At 29.7% G+C, this 20,901-nt stretch overlaps 1 protein-coding gene across 1 annotated transcript; it reads right to left on the bottom strand.

The window, feature by feature from the left end:
- Positions 1 to 1,204: 1,204 nt before the first annotated feature.
- LOC145833477 (uncharacterized) lies at positions 1,205 to 17,323 on the bottom strand. The gene is made up of 32 exons (XM_082940656.1): positions 17,195 to 17,323; positions 16,740 to 16,808; positions 16,457 to 16,591; positions 16,331 to 16,375; positions 16,202 to 16,264; positions 15,745 to 15,903; positions 15,580 to 15,678; positions 15,476 to 15,517; positions 12,674 to 12,748; positions 12,290 to 12,316; positions 12,179 to 12,232; positions 12,051 to 12,113; positions 11,942 to 11,989; positions 11,767 to 11,874; positions 11,207 to 11,687; positions 9,798 to 9,985; positions 9,639 to 9,729; positions 9,395 to 9,452; positions 8,679 to 9,201; positions 8,220 to 8,484; positions 7,251 to 7,481; positions 5,794 to 5,961; positions 5,128 to 5,453; positions 4,682 to 4,889; positions 4,396 to 4,580; positions 3,890 to 4,174; positions 3,677 to 3,821; positions 3,169 to 3,609; positions 2,935 to 3,084; positions 2,625 to 2,767; positions 2,086 to 2,258; positions 1,205 to 1,826 (listed from the first exon to the last, which is right to left on the bottom strand). The coding sequence occupies exons 1-32, from the start codon at positions 17,261 to 17,263 to the stop codon at positions 1,730 to 1,732; spliced, it is 5,214 nt and encodes a 1,737-aa protein (XP_082796782.1). The 5' UTR covers positions 17,264 to 17,323; the 3' UTR covers positions 1,205 to 1,729.
- Between the last annotated feature and the right edge of the window lie 3,578 nt (positions 17,324 to 20,901).

Here is a 20,901-nt window from a genome sequence, read left to right as displayed (position 1 = left end):
AGTATAAATTTACAAGTATTTTAAGGTCTTGAAATAATTAAAACTTTTAACTAAAATAAAAATATAAGAAATATTATCAAATAGTTTTCATTAGTTTTCTGAAAAAAAAACTTTTTTTGATGTTAAGAACAAGTTTAAACAGTTATATGTAAACAATATCTTTTTAAACATAATTATAAAAAAAAAAGTCTTAAAAAAAAGTTTTACGTTATATTGTAATTAATGATTGATAACTAAACTTTTACAACAGCAATATGTAAATAATACTTAAAAAAAAAATTATCTTGAGTAAATCAGTGTAATGAAAAAAAAATCATATTATATTCTAACTAATGATTGATAACTAAAAATTTACAACAGCAATATGTAAATAATACTTTAAAAAAAATAATTATCTTAAGTAAATCAATGTAATGAAAAAAAAAGTTTCATATTATATTGTAATTAATGATTGATAACAGAAAAACAACAACTACAACAGTAAAAATAATTTAATCTGTTACATGTCTTTATCTGAAAAGTATTACGTAATACTATTAAGTTTCGCCTAGGGAGACAAGACAGTCTAAGATTTGCATGATTACACGCGCGCTCGATAAAACAAACGCATTTTTCGAATATCGAACTTTCACTCGGGATTTGAAACATCCTGTCTACATTAGCCGCTCCCTATTTGCTGCACACTTTCAACTGTTCGATAACAAAAACTGCCGAGGTATTTTGTTGCAGCCTGCACCTTCAAAAAGATGCGATTGAGCGACTATTTATTTTTATTCTCGAGGGCGGGGTTGACATTCCTAGTTTCGTTTTTTTTTCTTTGACGTAAGATGTTTGCCGTTTTGTAAAGCTTGGAATTTTAGGAAATAAACTATTATGAAAAGCTTGTAAGGCCTTTAATGATAAGTTTTTTGATTTTTTGTTTTACAACTAGTAGTTTAACTTACTTGTAATTGTAATAACCTTCAATTACTTATTTAAATTTCATTGTTAGTATAAAATGAATTTTGAACTTATTTTTTTACATATGTTTGCAACAATAACTATTTATATGATTTTTATCTACATAATTGATATGTAGTTTAATAGGCTTTTGTTTATCCTTGTTTTTATCTTTTGACTTTAAAACTTTGAAGTTTATTAATTTTTTTAGCATAAGTAATTATATATCATGAAAACAAAACTAAAGCACACCATAAATTTTTGAATACCTCATTTATTGATGCTGCATCGTATGATAATATAAAACAAACAAATTTGAAAAATACATAAAAATTTGCATTTATTAAAATTTAAAACTAACTCATCAAATTTAAACAAAACTACTATTATTTTTTAAGTTATTTAAAAACTTTAAACAAAACTTTAAAGAATTGTATTTTGTTTATACTAATGCTCAGAAAAATGATTATTAGTTTACAGAGTTTTTTGAGGCAAAAGTTTGAAATTAACAGCTGAGCGACTTTAGACGAAAACAAAAAAAAAGGCGTCGGTAATAAAAAATATTTTGCTGGATGTTTGAAATTTTACCAACAAAAAAAACAAACACAATCTGAAAAGTATTAAGAAACACTTAATAATTTAAAAAGTATGTATAAAAAGAAAAAAAAACATCTAGTATTTTTTACAGGGCCTCTATTCTTGACAGGGTGAATCCAAATCGAAGTTTGCTCCCCGCTTCTTGATATCTTCGAAATGCTGCCTTGTTGCGTTGCATCGAAGTAATGAAAGGTTAGTTCCTCGTGTTGTCGTCATCTCGCATGCAAACTTGACATCTGCTGACTCGTTGACGAAGGTTTCCGCGCATCAGAGTTTCAGATTCAGGATCGCTGAGAAATTTTTAAAACAATTTATATGGTGTTTAAAGCTATGAAAATGATATTTGATGCTAACCAACTAATTCTACGGGTAGTTAAGTTTAGATACCTGAAGTTAAAATATATCTAAAACTGGAACTTTTTGTTTTGTATTTTATGAGAAAGCAGTTTTTTATGACTATTAACGAAAAAACAAAGAGTATTAAATGTAAATTTAATTATCAAATATAATATTTTAATTAAATAAAAGCAAGTCCCAAATAAAACTCACCTAAATTGATCCCTTCCCATGATGGTAGCTAACCAGTAGCTATAACCGTTAGCATATTTGTTACAAGTACCTCTACCGTGGCATTCAAGGAATGGGGCAGCTCTAAAGTCTTCCAGACAAGATCCAGGAGACTGAAGGTCTTGACCGCTACCTTCAGCTCCAGCTCCAGTGTGCTATATTTTATAAATGCAAATATTATCATTGGAATCTTAAATATCATGAGAAAAACTTTATATTGATGATTTTTGTTAATTTGAAAAGTTATAAGTTTAATTAAGAAGTTTTAAATACACATAAGTTTTGTAAAATACTTACTATTTTAGCAAGTACTTTTTTGTTTATAAACAGAAAAAGAAAAAATTTATTAATTTTAAAGTTTTTAAAGATTAAAACGAAAAGTAATATGATTTCAAAAAAACATAAACAAAATGTGATTACTTTTTATCTTGTTTTTTATTAGTAAAAACGTATTTGTTATACAGATAGAAGACCTAAAAGTAATCTATGTAAAATAAAACTCTCAAAAACTTTTAACCCACCATTACAAAAGAGTATCCGATCCACAAGCTTGTCCAGCCTTGTGGACAGTCTGGAATAGTTTCAGCTTGACTGTGAACTGCAATAGCTACTGAAGGAGCTTCACACACTTTGCATCTACTTATGTAAGGCTCAATTTCAGTGCCTAAAGTTATTTTTAGTTAAAAAATTTAATTGTTAAAATTAATTTATTACTACTTTTATATCAAATTGATTAAAAAAAATAGAAGAAACTATCAGGATTAAAAAGTTAGTTTTTTTTTGTTTAAAGTTTTAAACGTTCGAAAAAATTCAACTTATAGAAGTACATACCACTCAATGCTTCTTTTGACTCTGGCATATCTTTTGGAGTAGTAAGCCAGTAGGAGTAGTCATTTCTAGATGCGACTCTGCAATTGTTATCAGTGTTGCAATACATGAAAGGCATCGGGCTAAACCTTCTAAGGCAAGAACCAGCAGTGCCTGTTTTAAAAATATTACTTTTTGTGATAAGATGTTTTAGAATTCTAACTTTCTAGTACGATACAACTTTAAATTAAAACAAACCAAGATCTTGTCCATGAGGAAGTTCATTTCCTTGCATAAACAAGAATGAATACCCATCCCACATTGTTCTCATTCCAAACGGACATTCTGGAACTTCAGTTGTTTGACTGTGACGGGTTATAAAGTAGCCATGGAAGAGTGCTGATTGTCCAGCGGGACCTTGTTCTCCATCAGTACCTGGTAGTCCTGACCTGCCAGCTGGGCCAGGTGGACCTCTACGTCCTTGTTGTCCTGGTTGTCCTGCATTTCCAGGCATTCCTGGGAAACCGTCACTTCCAGCAGGACCATTTTCACCTTTTGTACCAGTTGGGCCCATATTTCCTATTGGACCAATAGGGCCTTGTGGACCTTTAGGACCTGGTAAGCCATCGAGACCAGGCATACCTTTTTCACCTTTGATTGTTTCAACTTCAGCATCCTTACCGCGTCTACCACGCTCACCTAAATCATGGTATAAATAAGATTTTTGTTTTTGAAATATAAAAGTGCTTGGTATTTATAAAAATACCTTTAGGTCCTTTCATTCCTGGAAGTCCATCAATACCTGGACTACCCATTTGGCCAACAGCTCCAGGGAGTCCTTGAAGACCTTGAAGTCCAGGTGCTCCAGGTTCGCCTTGATCACCGGGAGAACCTTCTGGACCCATTTCACCCTTTTGAAAAAAAAATTTTAGTAAATTTATGTGGTTATAATATAAAAAGAGAAATTACTACTACTTACCATTGGTCCAACACTTCCTTTTTTGCCATCCATACCTGTAAGTCCAGGAATACCAGATTGTCCAGGTTCTCCTTTAATTCCTTGATCTCCATCTTGTCCTGGTGGACCACGTTCACCAGGTTCACCAGCCCTACCTTGCAAACCCATTGGTCCTACTGGTCCTGGGAGACCTTGAGGGCCTTTTGTTGATTCTCCTCTTGGTCCAGGTTGTCCAGGTCTTCCTTGAAGTCCATCAAGACCCATTAAACCAGGTTCTCCCTTTTCTCCAACTGGTCCTGTTCTTCCCTGATTATTTAGTGGTTCTTAAAAATTAATTAATTTATAGAGCTTAAAAGTTATAAACAGAAATAGTATTTAGTTTAAATAGTCATTAACAGCAAAACTTAAAGTTTATACTGTATGGTTTTTCCTGTACGGTCGATACTAAAAATTTATAAAAAAAAAATTGATTAAATTTTTTTGTAAATTACTTTCTTATAGCTTAAAAATGATCATTTTATACTTACACGGCGTCCAGGTTCACCACGCTCTCCTCTTTCTCCGCGAGTTCCAGGAAGTCCGGGTCTTCCAGCTGGACCTTCCATGTCTTTACCAGGCAAACCTCTCTCTCCCTTCATTCCAGGCATACCGTCTAAACCTGGTGCACCATTTTTACCAGGAAGGCCAACCATTCCGTTTTTGCCCATCAAACCTAGTTTAAAGTTTGTTAATTAATTTTCTATAACAACGTTTATACAAATTTCGAGTAATCGAAAAAAACATTTCACTGCTTAGTTTAAAAGTTATACATACCAGGCATCCCTTTAAGTCCTGCTGGTCCAGAATTACCCTGAGGTCCAGTTGGTCCTGGAGGTCCTTGTGTTCCTCTACGACCATCAGGTCCTGGTTGACCTCTTTCCCCTTTTTGTCCTGGTGGACCATCTAAACCATCCCTACCTGGCATGCCTTCTTGACCAGGAAGTCCATCATTTCCATCTTTACCGTCCATGCCATCAAAACCCTATTAATGATTGTTTTTATTTTGGATAACTTAAGCAAAAATATTGCTTCATTAAAATTTTTAAGCACCTTTTTAAATGTCCTTCAAAATGATTTTAACAAATCCTGAAAAAAATTATAAAAATTATAAAAAATTTATAAAAAGAAGGTAATAAAAACTATTTATAGTATTTATAAATTTTTCAGACGGCAAAATATTTTTTTTTCTCTCATGAGTAAATCTTAAAAATTGAGCTTACTGGTTCTCCCTTTTCACCATCCATTCCACGAATGAAGCTGTTATCTCCTTGGCGACCTGTTTCTCCTTTCATTCCGGGAAGACCCCTTTCTCCTGGCTGACCATCTATACCTCTTTGTCCTTTAGGACCAGCCCTACCTGGAAGACCAATATCACCTTTCTTTCCTGGCAGACCTTGAGGACCTATATCTCCATCTCGTCCGTTCAAGCCATCCAGTCCAGCAGGACCAGGTTCTCCTCTAGGTCCTTGTTCACCTTGGTAGCCAGGCTCACCAGTCTTTCCTGGTGCTCCTGGGAAACCGATGTCACCTTTTGCTCCTGGAGAACCTATGTATGTTATAAGTATTAACAATAAAGCAATTGGAGTTTTAGTTGGATTTATTTGTGTGTTTCGTTTTATAAATGAATTCTTAAAGGAGTTATTATAAGTCTTATAAGTTATTATTTACTACGTTCACCTTAAAATTTTTTAGTACTAATTTTAAAAATTTTTACTTGTAATTTAACTTTACATATACACAAAGTTAAACTATCTGTTTTAATAACTTTAGTAAAACTGATTAGTTTGTTTCAACTTGTCTAATAACTATTTTAAACAAAAGTACAAGATAGTTAAAGAGTATTTCATAGTTATAACATGATGAAAGTAAACTGTAATGAAATTAACCTTTTTGGGTTATAATAGGAGCAGGTCCAATAATTGGTTCACCTTTGTCTCCCTTAATACCTTGAATACCAGGTGCTCCTTCATCTCCCATTTCTCCCTGTACACCTTGTTCTCCCTGAAGACCATCCATTCCTGGTAAGCCAGGGTCTCCACGCATGCCATGCTCTCCTGTTAAGTGTCAGGAAGAAATGATTGATACAATTTTGTCAAAAAAATATTTTTAAAACTATAGCGTTAACTTAACTTATTTAAAAAGGCGATCCGAAACAGAAAAGTCTTGCTAAGTTGGTTTTGAAAAGTGTTTAAACTGAATGTAAACTAACAATTTTTTTTTAAATTTAAAATAAATTAAATAAAAAAAGACATGTATCTTTCTACTACTTCATGATAATTAAACTTAATGAAAAAACCGAAAAACTAATAGAGATTATAAAATGCAAAACATGACCATCGTCATGTATTTTTAACTAAAACTTTATTTACAGAGAACACAAAAAGTCCTAACACTCTTTAGAATTTTTTTCTACAATATTTTTTTCTACTTCAAATTAAAGGAGCATTGGAGTAACCTTTTTTTCATAATAAGATTGAATTAAACCTTTCAAATTAGTAAAAGAGAGGCAGTAGATTAGCACCACTTAACGGGAAGAACCAGAAATTGTTAAGCTTTTTAAGGTATCCAAATACACAATTTATAATATTATGAAGAAATATAATGAATTTGATAGATCAGAAGACTGTACTTAAAGTGAAAAACCACATCTAACGTCATATTCTAATATTTTTAAGTAGAGAGATGCGTTCTCTGATAGCACTTGTTTTGAATTCAATAAACGTTTAGATATGGTTATGTTGAAAGCAAAGGTATCTTCTGTTATTTACTTTAGTTTTGATGCTTCGAAGAGACTGAGAAAACAGAATAAAATATATCTAAAAACAGTGCATGCTTTGGTAGTTAAATTAAAATATTTAATAAACTCCAAATCGAAAACTAGGGATATCTTATAGAATAGAAAGTAAATTTCCTAAATTTATTCCTAGTTTCCTTACTTAAAATTTTCAAAAGCTATAAATATTTATTTAAATATTTTGATAACAAACTGTTTTAAATAAGTCAAAGAAATTGTGGCCCATCCTGTATTATTACATGTCCAAAGTTGTTTAGAGTAACTAGAGTGAAAAAGGTTTTAAAACAACATTCGTTTAAGTAATCAAACTCGAAATAATTTTGCTTAATGTTTTAAACTTGAATCAAGTAAAGCTTTTTATAAGTTAAACTTCTAACAAGCTATACTGTTTGTTTAGCTTTAGTATTATTCAATCTTATCACTTATTAAAAGTATGTCGACGTATTTCGATTCTGTTTTAAGCCTTATTATATCAAGTTAACTCATACTTTATATACTCTAATTCTAAACGAACAAAATTCTACTCAGTACTTTGTTCTGTAAATTTACCTTTTTGTCCTCGTTTTCCTTCTGGACCATCTTGACCAGGCTCTCCTGCCATACCTCTTGGTCCCTGCGGGCCATCTGCACCATCTTTTCCTGGTAAACCAGTTTCTCCACGAAGTCCTGGAGGACCAGGTACCCCATCCAAACCATCGTCACCTCGTTCTCCCATTGAGCCTTTTGAGTCTTTTCCAGGAAGACCGGGTTCACCTCTATGTCCTTGAACACCTTGGTCACCTAAAGTTTTAAAATTATTTAATTATTTCCTATGATACTTTTACTTTTTATATTTTTCTATATATCAAAAATAGTATTAATACGTTTTAAATAATTTCTTTTCGGTACTAGCTTTATATAAAAATTTGAGACAACAATTCATTTTGCAGTATATTTTATTTTTGTTAACTAAAAGTTTTTCAATCTACCCTTTTCAATAGTTTTTGTAGATAACTAAATATATTTTTCTAAAATAGTAAAATTAATAAAATTGTAAGATTATGCGTCATAATAGGTAAATAAAATATACTTTATAATGCTATAAATATTACATATAATATTACATACATATATGCTTTATAAATCAAAACATATATGCTAGTACATATAATTTTATTTACCTATTATGACGCATAATCTTACAATTTTATTAATTTTACTATTTTAGAAAAATCTATTTAGTTATCTACAAAAACTATTGAAAAGGGTAGATTGAAAAATTTTTAGTTAACAAAAATAAAATATACTGCAAAATGAATTGTTGTCTCAAATTTTTATATAATACGTTTTAAAAATTCCGTCAATAGATATTGAAGCGTTACTAAACTGTTTTATAATTAAGCACTATATAAATACATTATTTTTATAAATAATAATAAAAAAATTAAACTAATAAAAAGTCTGAAGCAACTTTTATGGTTAGCTTCTAACTACAGTTTCTTAAACCATTAATTAGAAAAATGTTTAGCACTAAGTAACCTTTTTGTCCTTGTTCTCCTTGAGGACCAGTTAAACCAGGAAGACCTGGAGTTGATTCACCTCTTTCTCCTTTTTGTCCGTCAAAACCAGGCATTCCAGGAGCTCCTCTAGGTCCATCCCGCCCAACTGGACCTTGTTGTCCGGGTTGTCCATCAATTCCAGGTCTACCAGGCATTCCTGGTTGTCCATCTAATCCTTGTTGGCCTGGTTTTCCTTGAGGCCCTTGTTCACCTCTTGGTCCCGGAGTTCCAACACCGTCTTTACCCTTTTAAATATTTTCGTACTAGTAACATAAAAATAACAAGCTAATTAGAGTACTCCTTACTTAATTTTTTGTAAATTTAAAAAAAAATAACTAATTGCGTAGTACTTTTGATGTAGCTTTATTGAACTTATGTCTTATATAATGTTATTATTTGTTTTATTCAAAATATACTTTCAATAGTTTTATAAACTAACGGGCTCGCCACGTTCTCCATCAAGGCCATCTAAACCAGGAGATCCAGTGGGACCTTCCAGACCTGGACTACCATCTTTTCCATCAAAACCTCTTTCTCCTTTAGGCCCAGGACGACCCCTTGTGCCTTGTCCAGGCAAACCAGGTGAACCGCGAGCTCCCTTTGGACCTTCCAAGCCTTCGAATCCAGGCATGCCTCTTTCTCCTTTTTTGCCATCCTTTCCACGGGGACCAGGGTATCCATCGGCTCCACGCATACCTTTATCTCCCTTTTCTCCTTGAACGTCTTCCATTTTGGCAGATTCTCCTTTTTGCCCGTTAATACCAGGTATTCCATCTTCTCCCTTTTCACCTGCTGGACCTGGGAATCCTGCTATTCCAGGTGGTCCTTTCAAGTCTTTACCATCAGATCCGGGAGTTCCTGGTCTTCCTGGGGCTCCAATTTGCCCGTCCTTTCCTGGACGTCCAGCATTACCTTCATTACCTGGGCTACCAATTTCTCCTTTGTCTCCATCTCTTCCGTCCCTTTTAAATATTTACTTTATAGGAAAGACTTATTTTGTTATTCATTAAAGTATATTCTTTTATTTAATTATCAAGAATTAAGCTGAATTAACACAAAATTTTTATACATATGAACTTATATATTTAGCATAAATGTTTAACTATGGTAATATCCTGCAAAAAAAAAAAAATTTACTTTCTTTACTTTACTTACCTTCCTGGCTGACCGTCTTTACCAGAATTTCCTGGTAGGCCTTGTGGTCCCTGCATTCCTAAAAAGTAAGTTGCTTATTATAATAATTTTATTTTATTTTATATTTTATTTCACTTTACTTAAATTCTGAAGCTTTGAATTGCTAGTGAGTATAGTTAAGGTGTATTTGTAGATCAATGAAACAATCATCTAACAATTTCTAATATCTAGCTAGAAACTTGCATTGTATTTCGAGAATTCTAACCTTTTTCTCCTTTTATTTCTATAACTTGAAGTTCTCCTTTTTCTCCCTTTGGTCCTTCTTGTCCTTCAGGTCCTACATCGCCAGGAAAGCCCTTTAAACATTTTTTTTGTTAAAATATCTAAAGGTAGTTTGCATATTTTAATAAAAAAATTATCTTACAATATCTCCTGGTTCTCCTTGGAATCCTGCGAAACCTTTACGACCTCTTTCTCCTTTAGCACCTGAAGGTCCTACGTCACCAGGGAAACCAGTCATACCAGGTAAACCTGGCTGTCCTGGTTCACCTTTAGCTCCAGCTGGACATTCCTGACACTCGTCACCTTTTTGTCCACGACGACCTCTTGATCCTATATTTTTAAATTTTTGGTACTTTAATAATTATAGTCTTTTACTTATTTGACAAGTTTTAATATAAATTATTTGTAGTTTATATATTTATCGATTTCTATTATTCTGCTTTAAAATTATAATTTTATGTTCATTGGAAACGTTTTACTATTTTACATTTCTTGGTACCTAAAAACATGTTGTTTTATACATACTGAATAAACTTTAGTAAAAAAGTTATGCATTTTACATTTATTTATTGTTTTAAATTGTTCTATTTTTAAAACAAACTTTTTTGTTTAGTAAAATCTTTTTTTTTTTATGAAAAATTTAAAATAGTCTTACGTCACATTACCTACAGTTAGTATTTGATTTTCTTAGTACATGGACAAAACTTAACAAAGTTAGATGATTTTGAGTTTTTAGTATTTGGTTGCATTTAAATTTTTGAAAATCGTTATAAAACTTTTAGGTACAAATATTGAAATACTATTCTTTTTTTAGCCAATTGCGTCTCGTAAAACTAGAATTCTTGATCAACTTATTCGTTTAATTGTAAGGTTAAAGTTTGTAATAAACTAACATTGTTTTAAATACAACTATTGTTACGCATAAAATGTTTATTTTTAGTAAATTGGCCTTTTTACTTCACCATGTAATAACATTTATTAAAAATAAAAGTAAATCAAATGAAAGTTTACAACTCTTTTGATAGAACTTTTTGGCTCTTTTTTTTTATCTTATATGAAACTTAGTGAACTTATTTTTCGTGTCGTTTTTTTTGTAAAATAAATGTATTTAAGCTTTCAAATAAATTTACAACAAAAACTATTTAATTGTTGTTAAACTTAACTTCTAAAAAAATAGATTTTACCCTAGACAAATAAAAATGTACACTTTTAGTTTTATTTTTAACAAATTTAGACGAATAAAAGTTTTTTAATTAAGGCTTTAGACTATTAAAAAAACTGTACATAGATGTCTAGCAGTTTTTTTCTTTGTATATTACCGTGATTTTTCATCTTGTAAACTTTGCAAAAAATTAAAAAATTATAAAAAAATATTTTAAATTTTCTTTTCCTTGAATTTTATTTACTACAAATTTTTTTTAATGCTTTCTATCCTATATTCTAACAAAACCATCCTAAAACTATAGTTTTGACCTTTTATTTTAGAAATATATCATATAAAACAATTTTTTTTTGTTAGCTGCGTTAAGAAAAAAATAAATAAATAAAAACCTGGTTTTCCATTATCACCAGGAGATCCAGGACTACCAGAAGCACCAGGGCTACCTTGAGGACCCTTTTCTAACATTCCTTTAATATCGTCGATTCTTGCATCTTTTCCAGGTTCTCCCTTTTGGCCTGGTTGACCAGGTAGCCCTGAAGCACCAGTTAGACCTTGCTTTCCTGGTTGACCAGGAGGTCCAACAACTTTTTCTCCTTTGTCTCCTTGATCTCCTTTCGGTCCGGGGTTTCCAGGGTTGCCATCACGTCCTGGCCTACCATCTTTACCTGGGTTTCCAGGTTCTCCTGGTGCACCAGGAAGTCCACGTCCAGGAAGACCTGGTGGACCCTGAAGTCCAGGCAGTCCGGGTTTGCCAGTTGCACCTTTTGAACCATCGTTACCTGGTCTACCAGCTGCTCCTGGTTTACCAGTTTTTCCTGGACTTCCTGGTTGACCAACGTTTCCTACAGGACCCGGCATTCCCATTTGGCCCTGTGATATTAGTACATGTTTTCTAAATACATTTTTTATATTTTATGCTACGAAAAGTTTGAAATAAAATAAAGTTTACCGATTCTCCCATAGGCCCAGGTAGTCCTAAAGTTCCTCTATCTCCTTTGTTTCCTTTAGGCCCATCTTGACCGGAAAGACCTGGAAGACCACTTTCTCCTTTTTGACCCTTTAGGTATAAGTTTTTGTCTTATTTTATATACCAAGTTAAACAAAGTAAATTTTATAACACTTACATCCATTCCATCTTTACCTGGGATTCCTGGCTTTCCTGGTTTTGTTCCCTTAAAAAGAATTTTGTTAAACTACTGCAGTAAAAAATGAATATATTAAAGTTATACTTACAACTGGTCCAGGGAGACCTATTTCTCCTTTTTCTCCTTTCATTCCTTCTAATCCAGACATTCCCTGTTAGCATATGTTAGTTAAAAATATTTGTTTTGAAAGAACTGATTGAAGTTTATTAAACTCACGTTCAATCCATCCATTCCACGATCTCCCTTTTCTCCTCTGGGACCTCTTGCTCCCTATAAATAGCCAAAGTTTTTTGTAATGTTAATACTACAATTAAAAAATAAACTTACCGCTATTCCTTTTTCTCCTTTGGAACCCTATGAGTATAGTTAATTTTATTATTTTGGAGTGTTTTTGTTTATTTATATCAAAGAATAAGTTTTAATATTTTTTTAAACTTTCTGTTCTACAGTATTTAAATATTCTTTTTAAAAAGAAAAGTTTTTATTTTTTTAGTTCCTGATTTACTACGGTGTTAGTAAAAAAGTAAACAGCTTATTAGTTAGTTATTTGCACATTCTTTACCTACTAAACTACTTTTTATATGTAAATGTTTCAAAACGTTTTTAATGTTGTATAGCTTCGAAAAGCTCGAAATGTTTACTCAAGTTGCGATTGTTGATGCATTTATTCTTTGTGATTACTTTTGAGATGACATAGCAGTCTAAACTTACGATTTCCGATGTAATACCAGGGGGACTATCATGTGTTGCTAATTCACCTGCGTCACCTTTTGATCCTGGTTCGCCCTAAATATTTGTTCAAAAATAAACATTTTAAAGATGCTTCCTAGTAAAGTAGCATCCAAGCAGTTCCTTTCAGCAATGGCCTGTGGCCATGGGTAATAAGACAATTTTTGATTGTTTAACTGTTTTTCTTGCATTTAAGTTTTCTTTCTCACTAAAGTATTTTGATGTTAACCATCATACTATACATCAAATAAACAAAATTTTTAAAGCAAAACCCTATTTTAAAAACTGTTAGAGTACTTAAACTCTTTTTTTGCTTTTCCAATTTCGCTACTCTTTTGTTCTTTTAACATCTTATTATAGAAAATGCTCATTAAGAAAACTTCAAAAGATTCAGAAATTTATAAAATATAAATTTATTACTTGTTTTACATCTACTTCTCAGTTCAAAACTTTTAAAACTTAAAGATCCAGGTTTACATAACCATTTTAATATCAATTTTTTAAATGCCAAAAAAACACTCAAAACTAAATTGAAGAAAATAAACTAATACAAATATTTAAAAATTTTAGAGAAAGTCAACAAGCAAAAGCAATACCTACGCTAAAGCTGAATTAAAAACTAAGCATAAACTCTTATACTTGAAAAGAACTTTGCTTTTTTTAAATGTTTTAGATAAACTTTAAAAGAATTTATAACCAAAAATTTTTTAAATTACTTATTTATAATATTTTTCTAGCTTTTACTGTAACAAGACCAACGTATTACGTAAAAAAACTAATTTTATAGTTGCAAAAAGCAATTTTTATTGTCTCATAAAAACTATTGAAATTTTAATAGAATAAAAAAAACATATCGAAATATTAAATTTATCAAAAATTATTTCTTTCAATGTTTAAATACAACTCTAAATCTAAAATTAGTAGCTTGTTCAAGGATCATAAAATCTTAAGAATCTAAAAAATTAAATACTATAGTTTATAAATAATAATTAGATATAAAACATACAAAAATAAATTAGTATGTAGTTAGAGTTGTAGATGTAAACAGTATTTTACGGGTAGCAGGTTCAGTTTTGTATTTAGAAAGTATATGTGACAACAGCAAATACTATAAAAAATAACTTGACTAGTATTAAAGTCGGTGTAAGTCTAAATTTTTATAAGTTTTAGCTTACATCTTAAGTTTGTTATATGATTTATTTTACAGTTTGTTAATAGTTTTTTGTATCATTTTCTATTGTTATAATTTAAAGTAGTCGTTAATTTATTAAAAGTAATTAAAAAATTTTAATGCAAAGTTTTATGTTATCTTTAGTAATGATATTTTGCTTATAGTTAAGTATTTTAATCCTCTAGCTACAAAAAGCAAAGTTCTTATTCAAATAATATAGAAAACTGATGCAATTTATCTATGTTAAGCATTTATTTAAGACACTACGTAAGTAAATTAACATGCAACTAAAGGTATTAATGCTCACTAACAACAAACGTTAAAACAAACTAGTATTGGTACGGAGTCTGATTCAACTCCTGTATGAGAACCAAGGTTTCCATCTGGCCCGCTATAATCTCCCGGAGGTCCTGGCTCGCCCTTTGTTAAGTTTCAAAATGCCAATTTAGACAAAAGTATAACTTTTATTCATGCTAGGCTTTGATAGTAAAAACAGTTTTTATTTCTTAAAAATAATTAATTCTAAGAGTATAATATATAACAAATTAAAGTAAAAATAAAAGATAAATGACCAAACAACAAGAATTACCAGTCGGTTTCAGGTAGAACATAATCAGACAAACCATTTACAATCACACAAGCACAAATTTATAAATTTAACGCAACGATAAGAAATTAAATAAGGACATATTTTCTTTCTTAGAATTCTAAATTGTACTTAGAAACTAAGATATTGGTAAAAAATGCTACATTGACTAAATAAATTAAATAAGCTTTAAAATGTTTTAAAGCTATATTCTAAGTAAAGCACTGAATTTCCGAATGAAGCAAGCTATAAAAATCAATTTTTACTGAAACTTTTTTGAATTAAGGTACTTAAACTAAAGTTGACAAAAATCTTTCCTGTAAACTGTTAGATAACTTTCGGCTTTATTTCAATTAAAAGTTTGCTGTAACAAACTTATCATCAAACTTTTCTTTGTGTTTATAAAACAGAATAGTTTTATACGTATAGTTTTTTATATAGAAAAAAATGTAAAACTTTAAATCCTATAGCTAAAAAAACTTAGCTTGCATTTTAAGCGATTAAAAATAGTTTATAAAACTATCAAGCAAGCTAAAGAACGAAATAGCTCAATTTGAACTCATACTAAACATCTTACCACAACAAAGCAACGTGCTAGAAGCGTTTAATTCTGCAAGCATAACTGAGTGTGTTTTTGACCCTTTTCTTTAAAAACGTTGAAATTTACTTTAACAAATGTAGACAGGTTTCTATTGAGTCTGAGATAAGAACTGCTTGAATGATACCTTTTGTTTTGACTTTTGCAACAACTATTTAACTGTCTTAAATCATATACTCAGTAGTAAACAGAACGTTTCATTTTTTTTTCGAAGTAAATCCATTTTTAAGACTTTGAAGGACTTAGTAAAAAAAATAAACTTTGAAACGAACTGTTTACTTCATTGTTAGTCAAAAACAGTTGCACCATTAGTCTGAAAAATATTTGAAATAAGAAACTTATAAGTTTATGTTTAAATAAATTCTAATAAAGACTTGTAAAATTAAAAATTTTTGTTAAATAAGATATTTTATAAGTTTAATAGTAAACCTTTTCTCCTTTGACTCCTTGTTTACCAGTACCCATAGTACCCTGTAAAGTTTAAATAAATAAATGGTTATACTCAGCTTTTTTAATAAAAAGCTTTGTTTTACTTTTGGGCCATCTCTTCCTGGCAGACCAGGAGGTCCTGGTGGTCCTGGATTACCAGCTGGTCCCCTTGGTCCAGTTCTTCCTTGTAAGCCTTGTAGTCCCTGAAGTGTTTTAAGCATAAAAGCTGTTTGTTATAAAATCTCGACAATGTTTCTAAAACTACTAACCCTTGCTCCAGCAGCTCCGGCTTCTCCAGATTCACCTTTTGTTCCTGCTACTATGTTGACAATCTCACCTCTTTCTCCTTTCTGACCTTTCTCACCATCTTTTCCAGGCATTCCCGATTTTCCTTGCATTCCAGAAGGTCCTAATGGTCCTGGTTCTCCCTAAACAAGTTATATTATATCAAACACCTTAATTAGTAAGTAAATATAGTACAGTTATTAAAAGCAAATAACTTTTAAAAGAATAATATTCATAAATGTTCCTAGTGTAGTTTAACAATTACTTTAAATCATAAATAACCAGTTTGAGAAAAAGTACTTATCTTTTAAAGCTATCCGCTTGACTATGCTGTTGAGCAAAAACAAACGTTTTTTTATTAGTCAGATTACATGTGTTTTATGATTTATGATAAAATTTATTTTTGCTATAGCTCCGTTAAAAATTCTAAACAAAACAAACCTTTGAACCATTGCAACCAGGTACACCTTGAGGTCCTTCAGGTCCAGGGTACCCAGGGTTTCCCTTAAAATATAAAAATTATCATTAAAAATATTTTTAAATGAAAAATATTATCAAATGTATACTTACTGGAAGACCTGGAATTCCTGGATTTCCAGCGTAGCCTTGTGGTCCCTAAAATTGAGTTATTAATTTGCAAAACAAAAACGACAACAACAAAAACAAAGAACAAAATAAAAGATTGATTAAACTTACTCTTGCTCCTTTAGCTCCACGAGCTCCATTAATTCCGGGCTCACCCTGAAATCCTCTGGGTCCAGCCGGTCCTTCAAGACCTTGGTATCCTGGTAAACCATCGTTTCCGCTTATTCCTGGGAATCCTCGTTCTCCCTATAAAATTAAGGTTGGTATTTATTTTGTTTATTTGCGCTTGATTTTTTATTTTAATTCTACTAACTTTTTAAGTGTATATTTTTAGAAACGTAAGTAAGTTTTAATTTATTTTAACAAACAATATAAAATAAGTATTAAATCATACCCTTTCTCCTTTAGTAGCATTGCAGTAGAACACATTTCTATTGCATCCTCCTCGCGAAGCTCTATAGCTCTAAAAAAGTTTTTTTTTAATAAAAGTTGTATTTAGCAACAGATTAACTCTTTTCAGAATTAAAAACACGATATAAAAATGGAAATAGTTTAAGTACAAACAAAAGTAAAAACAACATAAATTAATCACTCGTTACTTTTATTATACGTAGTTGTACTAAATTATGATTTACTTTCAAATATGAAAACTATTATGATAATAAAACTTTATTTTTTAAAAACTCGTCAAAAGCTTCCATAATAAAACTGAATAATATAACTAAATAGTATAAAAAAACAAATTTATTGTTACAGTAATTAATGTTTTTAAATTACTACTATTTAGTAAACAGCTAGTCTAAATAAAAAATAGTTTATTTAAATCATGTTTTAATAAATTAAACTAACTTTAGCATCTGAAATAGCTACAAAAGCGACTGATAGAACCAGGATGGCCAAGACCCTTCCTGTCTCCATGATTGAATAAATACTAAAGACAGAAGTTAGTCTTTAATTCAAATAAACTATAATAAGCCTAAAGAGTGCAAAAAATAAATACGTTTTATGAAAATTTAACAAAAACTCAAAAATATATATTTTGCCGGCTTTAAAATCACAAAATACCGCTGGTTTAAAAAAACACCCGATGCCAGCAAAAGGCAAATCATAACGTAGACAGCGCAACACATTCATTCAGCAGTTAAGTGCAATGTAGTCCTAACATGAGCAGGTTCTCGTTGGGCGAGCCAAAGAAAAAAAGATTGTCCGCTTTTCTCGTTTGTTAGGAGGAGGAGCAGAGAGAAACCAAGTTCTGCGCGCAAACAAGTTGAAACGACGTCCGCAAATATTGCTGGGCGTTGCTGAACAGTCGCTTGCTTTTTGTGCTTACGTCTACTTAAAGTTTAAAGTACCGAAAAATAACACCTTTTTACTTTAAATGGTCAAAAACATTTTTAGCAGTAAGCAGTTTTGTTCGGTTTTAACTTCAAAAATGTTTTTATCAAATGTCAAATGTTTGCAGCATACAGCATGGAGTCTTTAACACTTCAGGGTAACTTAAACTTAAATTTTATATCTTTGTATGAATATTTGTGTAGAAAAAAGAAGAATTTTTACTTTTGTATTACATATTCAGGAAATAAAAAAATTGTTGGCACACTGCGAAATTTTCAGCGGGGTTTTGATGCGTCAAAAATAAATAAAGTAAGAAGAGCCCTAAGGCAGCGATCAAAAGTTTTAGTCTTTTACAGTTGTAATAAATCCAAAAATCTATTAAAGCTTCTTATAAAAACTTTTAAACAAACCTTTTAGTCTAAAATATTCTTATAGTAATTTAACATGTAATAAACTTTTCAATGTTTTCCTTTCAGTTTTATTATTAAATAAAATTTACAGTTTATGTTTACTATTTCTAAAGAGCTTAATGTTGAATAAATTTAAATCTAAAAAAGTATAAAAAAGTAAAATAAAAAAACATTTAAAAATTCAAATAATTGGTATATAAGTAAAAATATACTTAAATTAACAACAATACAGCTTTAGTATTACATTCAGGGCTTTCTTGTTTTCGTCTATCTATCAGACAAACAAAAGCTTATAAAAGCTGTTTCGCGATATATGAACGGCATATTTTTCACTTTGATGTAAAACTTCATGTAGATCAAGTTTTAACTGCTATTTAGTTTTTTTTTATAAAACTTAACTTTAAAAATTTAAAAAGGTTGTGTAATTTAAGTTTCTTTTATCCTTTTTAAAACTATACAAAGTATTATTTATCATGTTTTATAAACTTTCAAACTATTATTTCATTGAAAAAGTAAACTTTCATACTTAACTCTGCCACTTGAGAAATTAAGCTGAAAAAACATAAAGGTGGTCATTACCCGTTTTAATAAACAACTTAACTTTAAAAACTACTTTTGTATAGACAAGTATGAAAAGTTACTTGTAAATTTTATCATTAGGTTTAAAATAAAGCATTAAAAAATAGTTATAATTGTTTAGGTATCTGCTAAAAAAACACTTAATACAGCAATTAGAATTAAAAATTACTAGATAAAACAATTTATATACTAAATCAATTTTTATTTAATTACTTTTTTTTGTTACTTTAAAATTTATTGTATAATTAAAAAAATTATAATACTTTTGGTACAAATGTATAAAGTAAAAATTTTTATTTTTAAAAAGTTAAACAACAAAACAATTGTTTTAGAGTTTTTATATAACAGTTTATTTAAAGCGCAAACCTTACAAGTTTATATTGGTATTTTCATACTGCACATATTTTTTTTTGTAAAATAATAGCTTTATCCATAACTTAGCTAAAATAATAATAAAAAATTCTTTCTATACAGTATTTCTAAGTTTAGAATTATCAAACCAGTTAAAAACTAAATTACACTGTACGTACGTATACGATAAGCTTTACATTAGATATTTCTAAATACCATATGTAGCTTGGCTACGTTTTTTTACGTAAAAAATAAAATTTGTCATATTGAACTAACTACAGTGAAAAAAAGTAAACTTCTAAGGTAAAAAAAACGGGAACGGGTCAAGGTTGCACGAAGACAAATTTGCACGATGATAATTTTGCACGAGTTACGGTTTTGCACGATAGTAAAAAAAAAAAACAGAAGGCTTTAATAAATACTTGCTCAAAATTTCATCAAAAATATTACTGGAATTTGTTATTTAACAGCGCGTTTTTAAAGTTAAGGCAAGAAGTCATAATGTTTGATTTAGGATTATAGCTTAAGAAGTTTTGAAAATGATTCATATCTTGTAAAAGATTTAAATCAGCGTTTAAAGTTTAAATTATTCAAGTACTCACGACTCAAATTAATTTCAGCTGCATACTAACTCATCGTATCAACGAATGATTACCGATATAATTTTAGATAAGAACATCAAGTTTTGTAATTAGTTGTGTCCAACTGGTATTTTAAATATATTTAAAAAAATTTAATATTTTACACTAAGGTTTATAAACTAAAACTTTAGTTATTTATTTTATTTCAAAAAAAAAACTTATTTGAAACTATTTTGTAAATGTTTATGGTCTAAAAACTAATGCTAATTTTTAACATATAACAATAGTTTCACGGAATGTCGCTGTTTAAAAGCAGTTTTGTAGTTGTACTTCATATTCAAAAAGACACTGTGGAGTTTTAATTAAACTTTAACAATGTTTCAAAAAAATTTTTTAAGTACTTGTACAGTTTTTAATGAAACAAAATCAAAGGAAACTTTACTTTTATGTTTCTTTTTTTTTTTGATAAATATGTTAGTTGCTTAAACTAAGATAATTTTACTTTAAGGTTGTTACCTTTGTGTCTAAAAAAAGCTACTTTATAATGTACTTCAAAGTTATTTTAGTACACTTACCTACATCAAAACAATTTTATGCAAGGTAAAAGCAATTTTACACTCGTATATTCTATCTTATTTGATTTTAATTTTAACGCAACTAAGTTTGCTCATTTCACAGTGCTAATCTCATTTTGTCCTTTCCTAGTCTGATTATCACCATTTATATATTACATTCTGGTTTTTTATATGTTTCTTATTCAAAAAAGTTAAACACAACTAAAGTTTTGTTTTTGTAATTTGTAATAGTTTTAAGTCGTAACTTTTTTCCATTACAAATAAAATCAAACATTTTCGTTGAAAAAAGCACGTATTTGATTTAAATTAGAGTAAGTAACAGTTTTCGTTTAAAACTTAAAATAAATTAAACCAACACCTTATGCAAAGTTAAGTTAAGTTTTGTAGTCATACTTTTTATGTAAACCTTTTTTTAAAGCTTTTTTTGCATTAAGTTTACATTAGTAAAGTGTAATTACTTTTTACATCTGAAAATTTAACATTAAATATAAGTAAAATTAATTCAATATTGGTACCACTACTTTTTTTTTAAGTTGTAAAAACATTTTTTAATTATTTTTGATTATTTAATGCAAAACTTAGCTCAAAATTTGTACCATATAATGAAACTACTAAGGAAAACTGTTATAAAACTACTAAAGCCAAGTATTTTAAAAAAATATATGATCTTTCAAAAACTAAACTTTTTATTTTTACTTTGATGTTATCAATAGATTAAATTTAGT

This window comes from Thalia democratica, chromosome 1 (genome assembly GCF_965202585.1).
Source record: "Thalia democratica chromosome 1, ktThaDemo2.hap1.1, whole genome shotgun sequence".
Lineage (NCBI taxonomy): Eukaryota > Metazoa > Chordata > Thaliacea > Salpida > Salpidae > Thalia > Thalia democratica.
Note: the sequence above shows the minus strand (reverse complement) of the source record. Positions and strands in the feature narration are given on the sequence as shown.

Bases quoted from the DNA above. Each gene is read 5' to 3' on its own strand.
- LOC145833477 (XM_082940656.1), bottom strand. From the start codon at position 17,263: ATGGAGACAGGAAGGGTCTTGGCCATCCTGGTTCTATCAGTCGCTTTT. The intron at 5,962-7,250 runs GTAAATTTACAG...GACACTTAACAG, and splicing joins AGGAAAACGAGGACAAAAAG to GAGAGCATGGCATGCGTGGA. The intron at 4,581-4,681 runs GTATGTATAACT...ACTTTAAACTAG, and splicing joins AGGACTTAAAGGGATGCCTG to GTTTGATGGGCAAAAACGGA.